General features: G+C 38.6%; 1 protein-coding gene across 1 annotated transcript in view; it reads right to left on the bottom strand.

Moving 5' to 3' along the window:
- The window catches only part of ahrrb (aryl-hydrocarbon receptor repressor b), a 25,750-nt gene that overhangs the window by 4,731 nt on the left and 5,458 nt on the right, over positions 1 to 15,561 (bottom strand). The window contains exons 4-8 of the mRNA XM_016292052.1: positions 7,118 to 7,215; positions 6,832 to 6,921; positions 5,517 to 5,622; positions 5,145 to 5,278; positions 4,802 to 4,974 (exon numbers count right to left, since the gene is read on the bottom strand). Coding sequence (XP_016147538.1) covers positions 4,802 to 4,974; positions 5,145 to 5,278; positions 5,517 to 5,622; positions 6,832 to 6,921; positions 7,118 to 7,215 — 601 coding nt within the window. The remainder of the gene's footprint in view (positions 1 to 4,801; positions 4,975 to 5,144; positions 5,279 to 5,516; positions 5,623 to 6,831; positions 6,922 to 7,117; positions 7,216 to 15,561) is intronic.

Here is a 15,561-nt window from a genome sequence, read left to right as displayed (position 1 = left end):
GTTTTATTGATCTGTGGCGCATTCATTTTGATTCTTTACACGTGTAATGATGTCCAGTGACTTGTTTGCATTATTTATGCATAATTTTATTTATTTGTAAGACTTTTTTATGACTAAATTTGGTAATGGGAGAGTAAAAATATTTTTAAAACGTACACCGTTCAAACTAGGCTGCTTATGTTGAAGTGTTTGGGATGTGGCTTTTAATGATGAGACCTTTTTTGTAATCAGGCTCTCAAAGTATATAACAATTTGGATATAGATTTATCGGCCAACATATCGGTTATCGGCTTTCAAAAATAAAGAAGAATCGGTTATCGGTATCGGCCAAAATTTTCATATCGGTGCATCCCTAATATATTCATCTTTATTGGTTCTTGTGAGGAACTTCTCAAATCCTCAGTGTTACCAGAAAAAAAGGAACTTGTTGGCTATAGTTTGACCAGTTTTGCCATTAGGATATACTGTGCCACTTTAATTTATGATATTAACAAGAAATTAGACTTATGAATCGAATTCCAAATGATATTGTAAGGTCAGGATGTTTGGTATTAACAGAAGAAAATGTCATAAGGCCATGAGAGAAAAAAGTCTACTGACCCATATTAGGAGTAAGCAGAATCACTGGGGAACTTCTAAATTTTCATTCAAATAAAATATTAGAATAAATATTGAATGTGCTGTTGGATGAATTTTTTTTTTTTTCTCACTTGAATTAAAATGCTAGTTGTATAAAGATCCTCCAGTGTGCTGTCATTTTTGTAAATTTTATTTACGTCTTGATCAGTAGTTTTTTTTTTTTTTTTTTTTTTTCCCCCCCCGGATTTAATCAACATTGGAAATTTTATAAGATCTTTTTTTATAAAGGGAGAAGCATATCATTTCATAATGAGGTTTACAGTAAATCATGTTAAACTTGCGTTGATGATTTTATAGACATTTGTTTGATGCTTCACCCCTCTGAATTCAGAAAAGTCTTATTTCTTGTTGAGCAGTCGCTCGCTGGGTGCTTGCAGAAGACAGGGTTTAGTTTTTTATTGAAAATATGCATTCTGAATTTGCTGGAAATGCTACCAATTCTTTGCTGAAATGTAATCCAGGATATAACCAGCACAAAGAGCTTGTGACCGCATCACCAAAACAAAACGCAATGTCCCAGTATGCTCATTGCATTATGTATTGTGTAACTCCTTGTGAGCATATAGTAAATCGATAACCAGCTCCATAACATTTCCATAGTGTTTACTTCTCACCTTGTGTAAACCTATTCTAGATCGTGTATTGTAGATGTTTTATTTATTTGCTTATAATTGCTGCTTGGATTCAGTCTTCCATTGTGCTTGAACTTCCTCTCCGTGCACATCATGGGAGTGTCATCGTGTCTCTTTTTGCTCAAGTGTCAAGTGACTCGCATAAGGTCACCTGTATTCATAATGTAAGATAATAAACTTTGTTTATGCCACACTCTAAAAAATGCTGGGTTAAATACAACCCAGTGCTGGGTAAAATAGGGACAAACCCAGCAATTGGCTTGTTTTGACCCAGTGGTTGGGTTACTACCCAGAAGGTTGGGTTAAACATTTAACCCAACCGCTGGGTCAAAACAGCCCAATTGCTGGGTTTGTCCCTATTTTACCCAGCACTGGGTTGTATTTAACCCAGCATTTTTTAGAGTGCAAGTACAATGCCCATTAAATACACCAAAAAGATTCAGTGTGTGCATATCATAGCATGCCATAATGTAAGCATTTTATACAGAGTAACATTTTCTTGATGTGTTGGTGAATCGAATGCCTGTTATGGATCATCTAATTCTGTAATTGATAACTGGTAATCATCAGAGAGTGTTTCCTCTACAAGAATATTAATAACAGCCGAGAGAGAATGTCTTCTACCTCTATTGTGTTTGAGCTCTGAAATCTTTTCTTCTCACACCAGCAGACAAATCCTGATTCAATTTTAACACACTCTTCCGATATATTACCTTCAATTCTGAGAGAAAAAAAATCGAAAAAATGTTATGCAGCCAGCAAGGCTTTAGGTGCTTTGACCAAAATCAGCACTGAACTTCGCACATCGTGCCTTGACGCACCTTGGCTTTGAATCCAGGTGTTTTTGCCATCATACTATTTCATATCTACATCCAGCATCTTCATGCATCCATTTCAGTCCCTCTCATTAACAGAAGAAAGATCCACCCAGTAAATGTCTCCTCACCACCCATCTCATTATCTTCTACCCTGCGGTGATTTATTGTTGTGATCCTGCTCGGAAATTCCCACTGGGTTTTCGTAATTTGCATAGAAATCAGTAAAAGTGATCTTTGGCCTGTTTGATCTCTGTGGTTGGTCGTGAAATGATTTCTGCAGTTTTGCATACAAAGATGCAAAATGATCTGGTTTGATGGCAGTCTGTGTTCTTGAATGTTTTTCCAAATTTTTAAAATGTGTTTTAAATGCAAAACATTGCATATGTGAGGTTTGAACCGATCATTGATGCGGGAATGATCCTTTTGTATGTTTTATTGTGTGTTAGCGAAATAAAATAAATGTAATATAATGTATGGTCCATCTGGTTTTTATGTCACTTTAGAATTTTAGTGTTCAAATTCTTCATTCAATATAAATATCAACATAATTATTAAATAAATACCTTGTGGGTAAAAAAATGTGGCTTTCCAGAATAAGCGTTTCAGACTGTAGTATGCATTGTTGTCACATGACATTTTTCGCTTAATTCCAGTTGTTTGTTTTTCATTTAAATGCAATTTTGTGTAAAAATATCTTAGTTCCGTTAAATAATGAATGCAGTTGATACTACTTTAGGTTCATCCATTACACTGGAAATAGAAGGTCAAGTTGATGCATTGTGGGATACAATATTTCACACATACTTTTATTCTGCTCATTTTGAAAACGTAGTAGCGGGCATCCACTGAATCTATTCTGTATATGCAGAAAACATGCTTAATGTACACAGTATACATTTTTTGAAGTTGAAATAGCACACTGTCATATACCACTCTTACTACAGCTGCAGTATTTAGTTTGTATACTGTGCACAGTATGCAAATGTTATGCACAGAATATCAGCCTGACCTACATATGCCAAAATGAACAGTACACAAGAGCTTACTGTGTGGAACATTGCATCCAATAATGCAAAGCACTCAATTTAACTTTCCATCTCATTTTTGATGTATTATTTGACTATCCTGCCTAACTTGAATCCTCTCGCTAAATGAAATGAGGTCAGGTGTTGACAATGACTGTGTCAGACTTCGAAGTCCACACCTCTTTGGCCACAAAGGTCGAATCGAATTGTTAAATGGTAAGAGTGGCAGTAATATTTGTACTGGACTTTTTAGAGAGTTACATTCAACTGTCTAAAAACCAAACAGGGTTCACAACCTGTCCTCAATATGTTCACCTTGGTCCATTTATGTGCATAATAAAAACTATAAACTAGCTATGAAATCACATCCTAGATTTTTTTGTAACATTTGTGTCATTAGATATTCGAAACCTATTACCATCCCAGCCAACATGTTCATGTGGGCCCCACATGGGATTTATCTGGGCTATATGGGCATCAACTGGGCATGGGCTCAGAGTGGGCACTTTTATGGGCTGAATGTGGGCCCCAGCTTGGTTAAAGTTGTGGGCCCCAGTTAGGTTGCCCATTATTGCTTATTTGTGGGTCCCATATGGGCCACATTTGGGCTATATTAGGCTATATTTATAGTTACATACTTCTTTTTTTTTGCAGTTGATTTATTTTATACAATTATGGGTTACTACATAATCCTAACAATTTAATAAATTGATTTAATTTGATGTATTCCATGTGTATATCATCAAGGATTATATCATAATGTACTGTATATATATACTGTGTATATATATATATATATATATATATACATACATATTTCCAATATATCCATGAAATTCCGCATTATACAGTAAATTCCATTTTTATGACTGGATTCCACGATTCCGTCCATTTTTCTGCATCGCGGAAATCATAGGGCCCTACTACTGTATCAAACGAATATGATAAGCTCATTGTGAGAGTAAAAGACGGGGACATTGTTGTTTATTTACTTAGCACTGAGTCTCTCCAACTAGGTGACAACGTAGCGTTAAATCACCATTCAACAGACTCAAGCCACCACCGCACTGCTGTCTATTCGACTGCAGAAAGATACTAACTTTTCAATCTGCTACGTTAATGACTGTAGTGACAAACTATGCTGACACCGTGTCTGCGCCGCAACAGGACGCGACAAAGTGACCGTTGAAAATCATTTGAAATTTGTGTCAGCACGTCATAAATAGAACGAGGCATCAGTTTACTGCATCCAGTGTAGACAACATACACCGGACGCGAGCCACGCGATGTGATGTGACCGATGTGATAAGCATGAGTCCTGGGCCGCAGCATGGCCGGTATAAACATCAGCCCAGCCGCGATCAGCTCCGGTGGCCGTAACACAGGCTTTAATGCTCAGCTCTAGTCTCTAACGTCACTGAATCTGCTGTTAAAAATTAGCCATCCATTCATCATATCATCATGCAAAACTAAGAATTAGAACACAATGGAGCGTGCTCTGCTGGACAAACTAAGTAATTACACCATTCAAAAGCATTTAATCTGTTATATGTTCTGTAAAAAAAAAAAAGTCATATTGGCGGCATATTCGCCGATACCGATATATCGGCGACAGGCTCATATCGGCCGATAATATCGGCTAAACATTATATCGGTCGGGCTCTACAATGTGTATCTGCTGCAACACCTTTTGTGTTTGCTCTTCATCATCATACTCTTCATCTTGAGCTCCATGATGGAGGGCAGGACTAGAGGAACAGCCACACAGAACAGAGCGAGCTGAGGCGGCAGCAGAACTCCAGAGTCAGTCTTCCTCCGCTGACCCTGCAGGAACTTCAGACTGCCCTGAAACTGCATGTTCTACAGGACACAAGAGCAAATCAAAACAAGACAATCTCAATCGACATACTGTGTGGAAACGTACATTTGGGAAGGTCTGTGTCTCCCAATTAGAGCTTCTCAACCTTAATTAGATACATCAGATCAGAGTTTGAAGAAGATCATGAAACCACTAGGATTTCATGACTGACCAGGAAGCCGGAGGTACTGTCCAGCAGGCAGCGGACTCGAGCGACGAAGCACCGTGTGAGAAATGGAGACAGTTCAGGAGGAACACCGTCAGGCACTTCAGCGATATACAGATGACCCATCACAACATCTTCATCTACTAGAACACACACAAAAACAAGACGGATTTGGAAACATATGACTTAAGTGTGTAATGACAGATGTGTACATCTTTTCCATGCAATCATAACGACTGGAGCATATAAGCTTAAAAATAGATGCAAAAGCACCAAAAAGTATCATAAAAATAGTCCATACAACTTGTGCAATATATTCCCAGTCTTCTGAAATCATATGCAGTGTGCTATTAGGGTTAATGGTAAATATACACACACCAGTGTCTTGTTGGCCAGGGTTCATCGCCCAGTGGAGCTGCCTGTGAAACTCCTGTCGCTCTTCCACATGGATATAATCAAAGACCTTTTGATGCATCACGTCCGTCTGCCAGAAAAGATCACACACCAGCATAAAACCAGTACTTGTTTATTTCAGAAGCACTCCAGTTCCCGCAACAGCGTGTTTTATGTTGTCTGCACTGACCTCTACACAGTTGTATGGGGTACAGTGAACAACTGCTCTTAAGTCTATAAAGTCTAATTCAGTTTTACATCAAACCACATTAGAAACATGACTGATTGAGTTCAACATAGGTCATGTCCCTGTTATTATCATCCTATCTAATAAAAGCCAATAAAATCAAGTAAAACAAATGTAAAATAATTTTTAAAAAGTAAAATAAAATATTTTTTAAATAAATAAAAAAGTAAAATAAAATGGACAAATTAAAAATAAGCAATATATAAAGTAAAAAATTACAATTTACTTAAAATTTAAATGCAAAATAAAAATAAAAAACTGATTTCCTTTGATCTGTGATCTCATGTATAATGCACAGTATGCTTGAACCCACAAATCCCTTTTTTTCACAGCCCCATGTGTTTGTTGCGTGACACCAGGGCTGCTTGCATGCGGACAGACGTGTCTCTACACTTTAAGAACAACAAAACAAAAGCCTGAAATACCAGCCCACATGACCATACTCGCTGTTCATAAACAACAAACTCTGCCTAAAATATTCAACCTTTCCTTTATTTTCCAGCAAGACTTTTAGCACACTTTCATGATCTTAATTTCCAATCAAAATTTCCTTCTTGGAGGAGATGGTTTGTTTGCAGAGGAAGCCTGACTCTTTGAAGGCTGTGAGAAAGTCTTAAATTAACCAAGGGGTGAAAAGACATAACTATTTTTACACATTATGGTGGAAGAGGCCGTGAACACGACATACTTCTGTGTTTTCCAGTCAACCGCAGATGGCGTGAGTATTTCTTATACAACCACACATGATTGTTGTTTAGATTTATCTGATGAGACAGGAATTTTATTTGAGAACTGTTTAAAAAGGTAAAATGAGTCACATACTGGATTTATACTTTATTTGTTTGGATTGTCACACATAAAAGCTAAATACACATACTACTACAATAACTGCAGCGCAGTGAAATACCACCCTCTCTCCCTCTATAAATATATATGAAAAATAAACTCATTAAATGTGAGCATTTGAAAAAGTTACGGGATGTTTAGATCATAAACATTTCATTATTCATACATGTTGTATTTGTTGATTATAGGATCACATTTGAGGGTTACCTGATGAAATCCCAGGTAGTCAACGATGGTGGATGATGCATAGAAAATAACACCATCCGAGCTCACAATCAGCGCAAATCCAGGCAGAGACTACAAGATATGAAATATGTCAATAGTCATGTCACTAAAATTGCATGTGCAAAAAAGAGAGATTTTTTTCCAGTAGACTGGGCCAAATAATTTCAATTAACCACATGGAAATCTATAAATGTTTTCTTTGACACGAAACTATTTCTAAACTGTATTAAAGGAAACTCCAGTCATGAGCCCACAGAAAAGCAGTCACCTTTAGGAGTAAATCACTCTCTATGACATGGGGCAGGATTTCTTTCTTGTGCGCCGAGGTCAAGGCATCACTGCTGTGATTTTCTTTCTCTTGGACCGCTGTGAGGAACAAGTGCACAAAAGACAGAGAAGGAGATAAAGACAGAGATACATGGATATAAAATAAATGTGACCCACTCTGTGAAATCCATGCTAAAGTATCAAAATCTAATTATGAGATAACAAGCACCAAATTTCTCAACAGTTTTTTTAAACAAAGATTTTTAATAGGAAACCCTTCTGTCTCATTTAAAGAAAATTAGACTGTTTTACTCACCCCCGAGGCATCCAAGGTGTCTATGACTTTCTTCTTTCAGAAGAATCCAGTCGGAGTAATATAAAAATTGTCCTGGCTATTCCAAGCTCTATCATTGCAGTCAGCGGTTGTTGCAGTGCTTCAGTCCAAAAGAAGTGAAATAAAACGCGCCCATCCATAAAATAAGTCTCTCACACGGCTTCGGGGGGGAGGTGAACAAAGGCCTCCTGTAGCGAATTGATGCGTTTTTGTAAGAAAAATATCCATATTCAAAACGTAATAATCACTTTAATCTAGCTTGCACCAACAGTTGTACACAGAAGCAGTTCCGGGCAGATGACGTATGAGGTCGGCGTTGTGCATGCGCTGCTGGTGTCTTGTGAAAACCAACGTTTGTTAACAGGAGCAAAGGAAGCTAATTTTCCTTACTTTAGCAAAGAAAACCCAGTCTCCTCTTGGCTTATATCGAAATCCTCTGACATTATTCTTTACAAATCCTCATTTTGTACTTCTAATTAGAGATCGTTGTTTTGTCTTGATCTCTCCGCTGCGCTTCCGAGTTCGTCACTTCTGAGCGGCACATGCGCACCGCCAACCTAATACGTCATCCGCCCGGAGCTGCTTCCGTTTACAACAGTGAGCGCAAGCTAGATTAAATTGATTATCACGTTTTAAATATGGTTATTTTTCTTACAAAAACGCATCGATTCGCTACAGGAGGCCTTTGTTCACCCCCCAGAGCCGTGTGAGATGCTTTGTTTTATGGATGGGCGCGTTTTATTTCACTTCTTTTGGACTGAAGCACTGCAACACCCGCTGACTGCAATGATAGAGCTTGGAATAGCCAGGACAATTTTTTATATAACTCCAACTGGACTCATCTGAAAGAAGAAAGTCATATACACCTAGGATGCCTTGGGGGTGAGTAAAACACAGCTTAATTTTCATTTTTGGGTGATCTAACCCTTTAAGTCTCACAAATAAAGAGATCCAGGACAGTTGCAATAGACAAAACCAGCTAATAAACCGTCTTCATAAAGCATCTGTTCTTAGTCAGTCCATTTCAGATGCACTTCCCAATTTCACGATCGGTTGAGAATGACTGAAGCATTCAAAAAAATAAATAAATAAGGCAGCCCAAGTGCTCTTCTAAAATGAGCAAGATAAAAATCATCATAATTCAAATATTTTGTCTTCTTCAGTTAATTTTGTGGGAATGTCAATGCCAAACATCAAAGTGAAGAAGATAACCACAAACAGACTGAGCAGATTTATTCAGTGATGTTTATTCAACTCAAACATATCATGCATATAATCTGGATTTAAACCAGATTTGTTTTCTTACAAGGCGGCATTTTAATTTGACATTAAAAAAAAGATTCATTCTTCCATCATTTTAAGTTGTAGATCTGAAGAGCACCGTCATCTGGAAAAGAGAGGCTTCTCTAACTGCTGTACAGTTCATGCCATAAATAAATAAATAAATATATATATATATATATATATATATATATATATACACAAATGATAAAGACTTTCGACATGTGTTCCATTCAGAGTTGCTAAACTGTAACTCCATGTCTGACTATCGACCAAACCTAAATATATTATCATTCACACACGCTTAAATCAAACCTGTGCTCAATAACATGAGGGAAATCTCCATCATCTCTCTCTAAAGACTCGTTCTCAGTACATTCGCTTCATGTCTGCTGCCAAACAAGCCCAAGTCTACAGGTGGATGAGCTACTTTTCACAAAATGTCTGTCCACAGGCAGCCATTTCACCGCAGAGTTGTTTTGATGAGGAGATGGAAATAAAAACCAGATCTGCTCATGACAATTGAGGTTAGATTTACGAGCAGATGTGTGTTTGTACGCAGTGACTCAACAGACTCACTCTCTTTTTCCCAGTACTTTGTACCTCGCTAAATGTCTTTAACATAAAAATCTCATCAAGCACAAGCACAGGATTTACCCTCACTACCTTGACCCACAACACTAGACCCCACTGCCTTTCATTGAACATATACCTGTAATTGTCATGGAGTGACAAAAACAACTTACCTCATGAATATGAATGAGGTTGTACACAAACAATTTATCACAATCTTGAAAAAATACTGTATTGCATTGAAGATCATGCCTGAAGTAGAGTATTTGCCTAACCTCAAGTCAAAGTGAGCTGTAAACAATAATATTCCGTTTAGAAATGTCCAAAAAAACAATCAAAGCAGTGATGACAAATTGTTATAACAATTCAAAACAATAAAAATTTAGTGCATTATATCACATTATAGTAGAAAAAGTACTGAAAGTGTCCAAAGACATTACTTGCATAAACTTTTACTGGAAAAAAACTCAACATGTTTAATCAAAGGATTCACAAAAACTACAAACGTGAACTGGAGAAGTCATTCTATGAAGTCCACACCTGCCCTTGGAAACCTTAAAAACATCCTTTGTGAAATTCATAATAAAACTTTGACACTGATAAGCACTCTGTGAAAGTATAATCAAGAACTACAATATCTCAGGCCCATCACATGTGCAAAATAAACGACTTCACGGACACACAATTCATAAAATGCATACTTCTGGTTTATTCTCTTCTAAAATATAATGCACACACACAAATCATATTTCATTTATCTAGCATTTTCCTTTCTTTGCTAATGTCCAATATATCCAAAAAAAGAAAACATTAAAAGAAGAGAATTCTGTACTGTAGCCCCCCTAACCTATGCAATACATCATTGTCGCTGTGTAAGGAATGTAGCACTCGGATGCATTCAGTTACTTCACCAATTATGTGTGTGTGCTGAAGGTAGAATAGGGTATACAAGAGGAGGAGGAGGAAGTATTAATAGACTTATTTTTACATTGCTTGTCACCTGCGCTCTGATGGACAGATCATTAGATCATTTTCACTGGCGTCTCTCTGAGGTCAGGCTCTGGTGAACTACAGTCACGCAAACCCAGCTTTACTACAGGCTCTTAAAGGGCCAGAGCTTCCTTTAAACACAAATGAAAACTGCCCAGACTAAGAGACTGACCACCCATACATCCATTCACCCAACATTCTGGAGTAAGACTTTTTGCTTTTGTCGTTTATGCTTCCCAAGGCTGTTTATTTTCATCAACAAAAAAAAACAGTAAAACTAGTCATTTTGTGAAATAATACCATTTAAAATGGTTTTGTATTTGAATATATTTTAAAATAATTTTCCTATCCTTCAATTCATACCAACAAACCTGGTAAATTGATCACGTGACACAAACATAACAGACCACTGAGCAGCTACATGTGCTCCGATGGCAGATTATTTCACATCACTAGCACTAATGACAACGGCTTTCCAACTGAACCTTAACCTTGCCAAAGAGGGGTCAAGATGAGCGTTTTGTGAATTAATGGCTGTGTGTGAGAGAACCTGAGTTTGGAAACAGTCTTCACATGAGATCATGCATCAGTCTGCTGGCACACGGCTCTGTTTATGGTATTAATCTCATTTTACATGACTGTTATTATAAATTCTGTTTTATTGAGCATTGCATATTGATTTGAAAACTTTTCCCAGGAATGCTTCATAATCCCTAAATGGCATTTATAATAAATAACACACAGCACAAAGAATTTAAAAATGTCATTTATTTAGTGACTGATAGTCCGTCTCCAAGCTGCATAACAGGCATAAAAAACAGTTTAAAGGAAAGAGGGGACTGAATGTGTTGCAAGGAAAAAATAAAGGATTTGCACAAAGTCTCAACATGTCAGGCGAACATTATTACAGTTGTCACGCAACAGAACACTCCTTTATAATGTATCTGGGTAATTTTTACTAGTCGTTTGCACGACATTGTGTGCAAAGGAACCGCCTTCTGGTTGCCAACAAACACGGAGCCCATAAATGTTCTTACTGGAGGTTTTGATGTCGACAATAAATATCTCAGCTCTTTAGAAGCAGCTTTTTATGCTGCGCTTTGCATTATGTTGCTAACAAAGAGCTGTTTGAATGGTCAGGGTGACAGAATACATAATACTATCCTTTTAAGGGAATTAAAACGCATTCGGATCATATGCACATAAACTGAAAATATTTTTTTAGAAACAATTTTACTCAGAAATTGCAAGTAAATTTCAGAATTAATTTTGAAAGACTGAAATAGTTTTTTCATGTAAAACATACTCCAATAATCATTGAAAACTAATTTTTTACAGTGTTTGCACAACATAAAGAACAAATATGGATTTATCCAAGGGATAACTAAGGTCAGGGATTTCTCATGCAAGGGAGGGGGAAAATCCTCTGTCCCATGCTAAAACAGATGTTTGGAGACGCACGCACTTGCATGATGCTGGACGCTTGGATCATTTATCAGTTTTTACCACACATTCTTACATGATGAAAACAAACAGAGGAATGTTTCCAGGACAGAGACGCGAGATGGAATTTTCCTGATTTGCACGCAAGAAGAATTTGCCAAGGAGGGTCTGGCGACTGCCAAGCGTCTGCACAACTGTGAGTTCACTGGGGGAAATTTGAACATGATACTGGACACTCAGTGTGGAAGAGCACCAGAGCCAACATCATTCCCTTGTGAAGAACAATCACCCTGCTGCTGTCAGCCCTGTCTTCAACTGATGACGAATTCATCAGTATTACATTCCTACATTATTATAAGTGACACCTCTTCCAAATGTCACAGGCAATGTCTTAAACTGTGCTCAGTTTTGCCAATATACTAAAGTCAGAGATCTTGAAATGAACTCTGACATGTCTCAAATTCTTCCAAGACTGCATTATCTGATCTGTTATACAACTGTCAGTAACTTACTTTAAAGAAATTGATACTTTTATTCAACAAGGATAGATTAAATTGGCCAAAAGCGAGACTAAAGACGTTAATAGTGTTACAAAATATTTCTCTCAAATAAACACTCTCTATTCACCAAAGAATCCTGTAAAGATTATCACTGTTTCCACAAAAATATGAAGCACCACAAATATTTTCAACATTGATAATACGAAAAGTTTCTTGAGCTGCAAATCAGCATATTAGAATGATTTCTGAAGGCTCATGTGACACTGAAGATTGGAGTAATGATACTGAAAATTCAGCTTCGTATCACAGGAATAATTAACATTTCAAAATATATTCAAATAGAAAACAGTTATTTTAAACTGTAAGAATTTTAAATTTACATTTAGTCAATTAGCAGACGCTTTCATCAAAGCGACTTACAAATGAGGATTTAATAATAATATTTTACAATATTACTGTTTTACTTGATTTTTTATCAGATAAATACAGCCTTAGTAAGCATAAGAGACTAATTTTAAAAAACGACCTCAGACTGTTGTGTACATATCAGTTTTTTAGCTCTACAGACAGTCATGCATATCCATGATATTTTTTCAGCCAAAGAAAAAGAGTCTTCTTAGAAAAAGTTGATATTTAAATAAAACAACTGAAAGCTCTCATGAGCTATGAAAGATCCAAATTGGGAATGAACATAATATATAATTGGAAACCACTAAGGTGACGAGACATTCAAATGAGAAGGACAAATTTTAAAACACTTACTGAACACAATATTTATTAAATTCGCTTAAAATGCAAAGATAAAAAAAACCCCACAAAGTGCTTATTCCTTGAGAAAAACTGTAGATTTTGGATCTTAGCTTGGTCTATTACTGGAAAAACTGAAAATGTTAAAAGCACTCAATCAAGTGGTTATCAAACGGCCACGTGGCCACTAAAAGTGGATTGTGAATGGTCTAAACAGAAGCATCAAAGCTGATCTGCATCTTCCCCCTCTAAGTGCTTTTCTCAAGGACGAGGACTTTGCCAGGCTGCAGTCACGCAAACGCTCCCCAGGAGCCAGTGGAGCATTCATTACCCATAACCCCCTTCTCTTCAACATCCCACACACACACACACACTCACTCACTCTCTCTCTGGATCTCAATTACTCCCTGATGTGCAGTTTAAGTTGTTATTCACACACTGCAACTAACTCTCAAAGAACATTAGCATTTTCTAAAGGAAACAGTAGTGCTTAAAATTGTGTTTAAGTTGAGTAAGCTGAGGTTTTAGACTCAAATTAAATGCTGCTTCATCAAACATTGTCCTAGTCCTGACATTTAGCATGCATCTTGCACTGTAAGAAAATTCATAAAAAAAAAACAGATAATGTTCTGGCATAAAATTGCTGGTACGTTTCCATAAAGTTCCAGAAAATGCATGCATATTATCAAGGTATGTTGGGTAGTATTTTAACACAATAATTTCATCACATTTCGGCATGTGTCATCTTTTAAGTTTAAAGGCGGCTATAGATGGTCAAATTAATTTATGAAATAAAAGACCAATGACAATTCAGTAACTAAATAAAACACAAAAAAGATCTACGATATATGTGTATTTAAAAATGTTGTACTTTCAGTTTAATCTGATATTTTTTAAATAATATTTATACTTTAAGAAATGTAAAGGAATAATTCAAACAAAAATGTAAATTCATGTTCCAAACCTCAAAATAAATGTTACTTGTGTAAAAATTTAACTTTTTTGCATGAACTATTCCTTTACATTTATTATAAAAATTAGTAAAAAAGTTTATAAAAAAAACAAAAAACATCTACAGCTGAAATTAAAGGGGTCATATGATGCCATTTCAAGTTTTCCTTTCTCTTTGGAATGTTACAAGCTGATTGTGCATAGATAATTCATCCTGAACGGACGCTTGCAAAGCGCTCTGTTGACGGGCGTGAGATCTAGAATCGGGCGGAGTCCCCCGTCTCTTTTGGGTACCACGAAATAGCGGCTGTAAAACCCGCTCTCCAGCTCGCTGGGAGGGACTTGTTCTATCGCTACTTTTTCGAGCAGACTGCATACCTCTTGTCTCAGAACCAGGGCGTTTCGGGGCAATGTTAGAGACTGCACCACGCCATTGAAACGGGGTGGTCTGCGTCTGAATTGCAGGGTATACCCACGCTCTATCACACCGAGTAGCCAGCGCGAGATTCCCGGGAATAACTTCCCACGTGCTCAGGAACTGACATAGCGGCTTTTGCGGCTTGGTCGTTGGATGCGCCGGCGAGTGTGTGGGCGGCGGCTCTGCACTGCTCTGAGGCGGGGCGAGTGGCACCGCATTGACTGAGTGAGGAGGAAATAGCTCTTTTTGTGAGAATGTATGCATTTTTATTGAATGAACATCCAACACACAAACATTTGAAAACATGAACTTGTAGCGCTTGGGAGCCGGGCCGCTCACGCACTCTCCTCCTCTCTTCAGACCGTCAGGACGACGGCTTAGCCGCCGGCGGCGGGCGAGAGTCACGTCGCGGGCTCCTCCGCTGGCCGTGGCGTTTCCTCCCGGGACCCCACGCCTTCCTGCGGAAATCCGGCTCCTGGCGAGGAGCAGTAACGTTAGCCGTCACCGCTGCGGTCGCTGGCCTGGTGTTATCCCTCTGCAGGGGAAGAGCCAGGTGCCGACGAGGATCTGGATCTCGCCGTCTGCTGCTGGAAAGCGCGCCTCGGCATCACGTGACTCATGGCTTTGGCGCGCTTTTGAGCCTCCGCGAAGCGCTCAGTAATGGACTCCACGGCGCTACCAAAAAGGCCGGAGGGAGTCACAGGAGCATTCAGCAGCACTTTACGGTCAGCATCCTTGAGGTCAGCTAGGTTTAACCAAAGGTGCCTCTGAAGGACGACCATAAAACCCATGGCCTTACCCACAGCCTGGGCCGCTCGCTTCGTCGCCATCAGCGCGAAGTCCGTCAACACGCGCAGATCCTTAACGGCCTCTGCCGTGAGGGCTCCGCCCTCCGCTGCCTGCAGGAGCTTCGCCTGAAAAACCTGCAGCACTGCCATGGCGTGCAGCGCGCAAGCCGCCTCGCCATCAGACGCATATGCTTTATTGGCAAGGTGTGCGGTGGTCCTGCACGGCTTTGAGGGGAGGCTGATGTCTGAGCCTAGGGTCTTGGCTGCTGCAGGACACAGGTGCGCAGCGATGGTCTTCTCGACTGGGGGAGAGCGCACGTACCCGTGGGCCTCCGCCCCATCCACGTGGGAAAAAATGGCCTGTGTGGCAGAGTGAACGCGCGCAGATTGGGGCGCAGACCATGTTTTCACCAGCTGCTC

The sequence above is a fragment of the Sinocyclocheilus grahami genome, unplaced genomic scaffold (genome assembly GCF_001515645.1).
Source record: "Sinocyclocheilus grahami isolate Dianchi unplaced genomic scaffold, SAMN03320097.WGS_v1.1 scaffold280.1, whole genome shotgun sequence".
Taxonomy (NCBI): Eukaryota; Metazoa; Chordata; class Actinopteri; order Cypriniformes; family Cyprinidae; genus Sinocyclocheilus; species Sinocyclocheilus grahami.
This window is presented reverse-complemented; position numbering and strand designations above follow the sequence as displayed.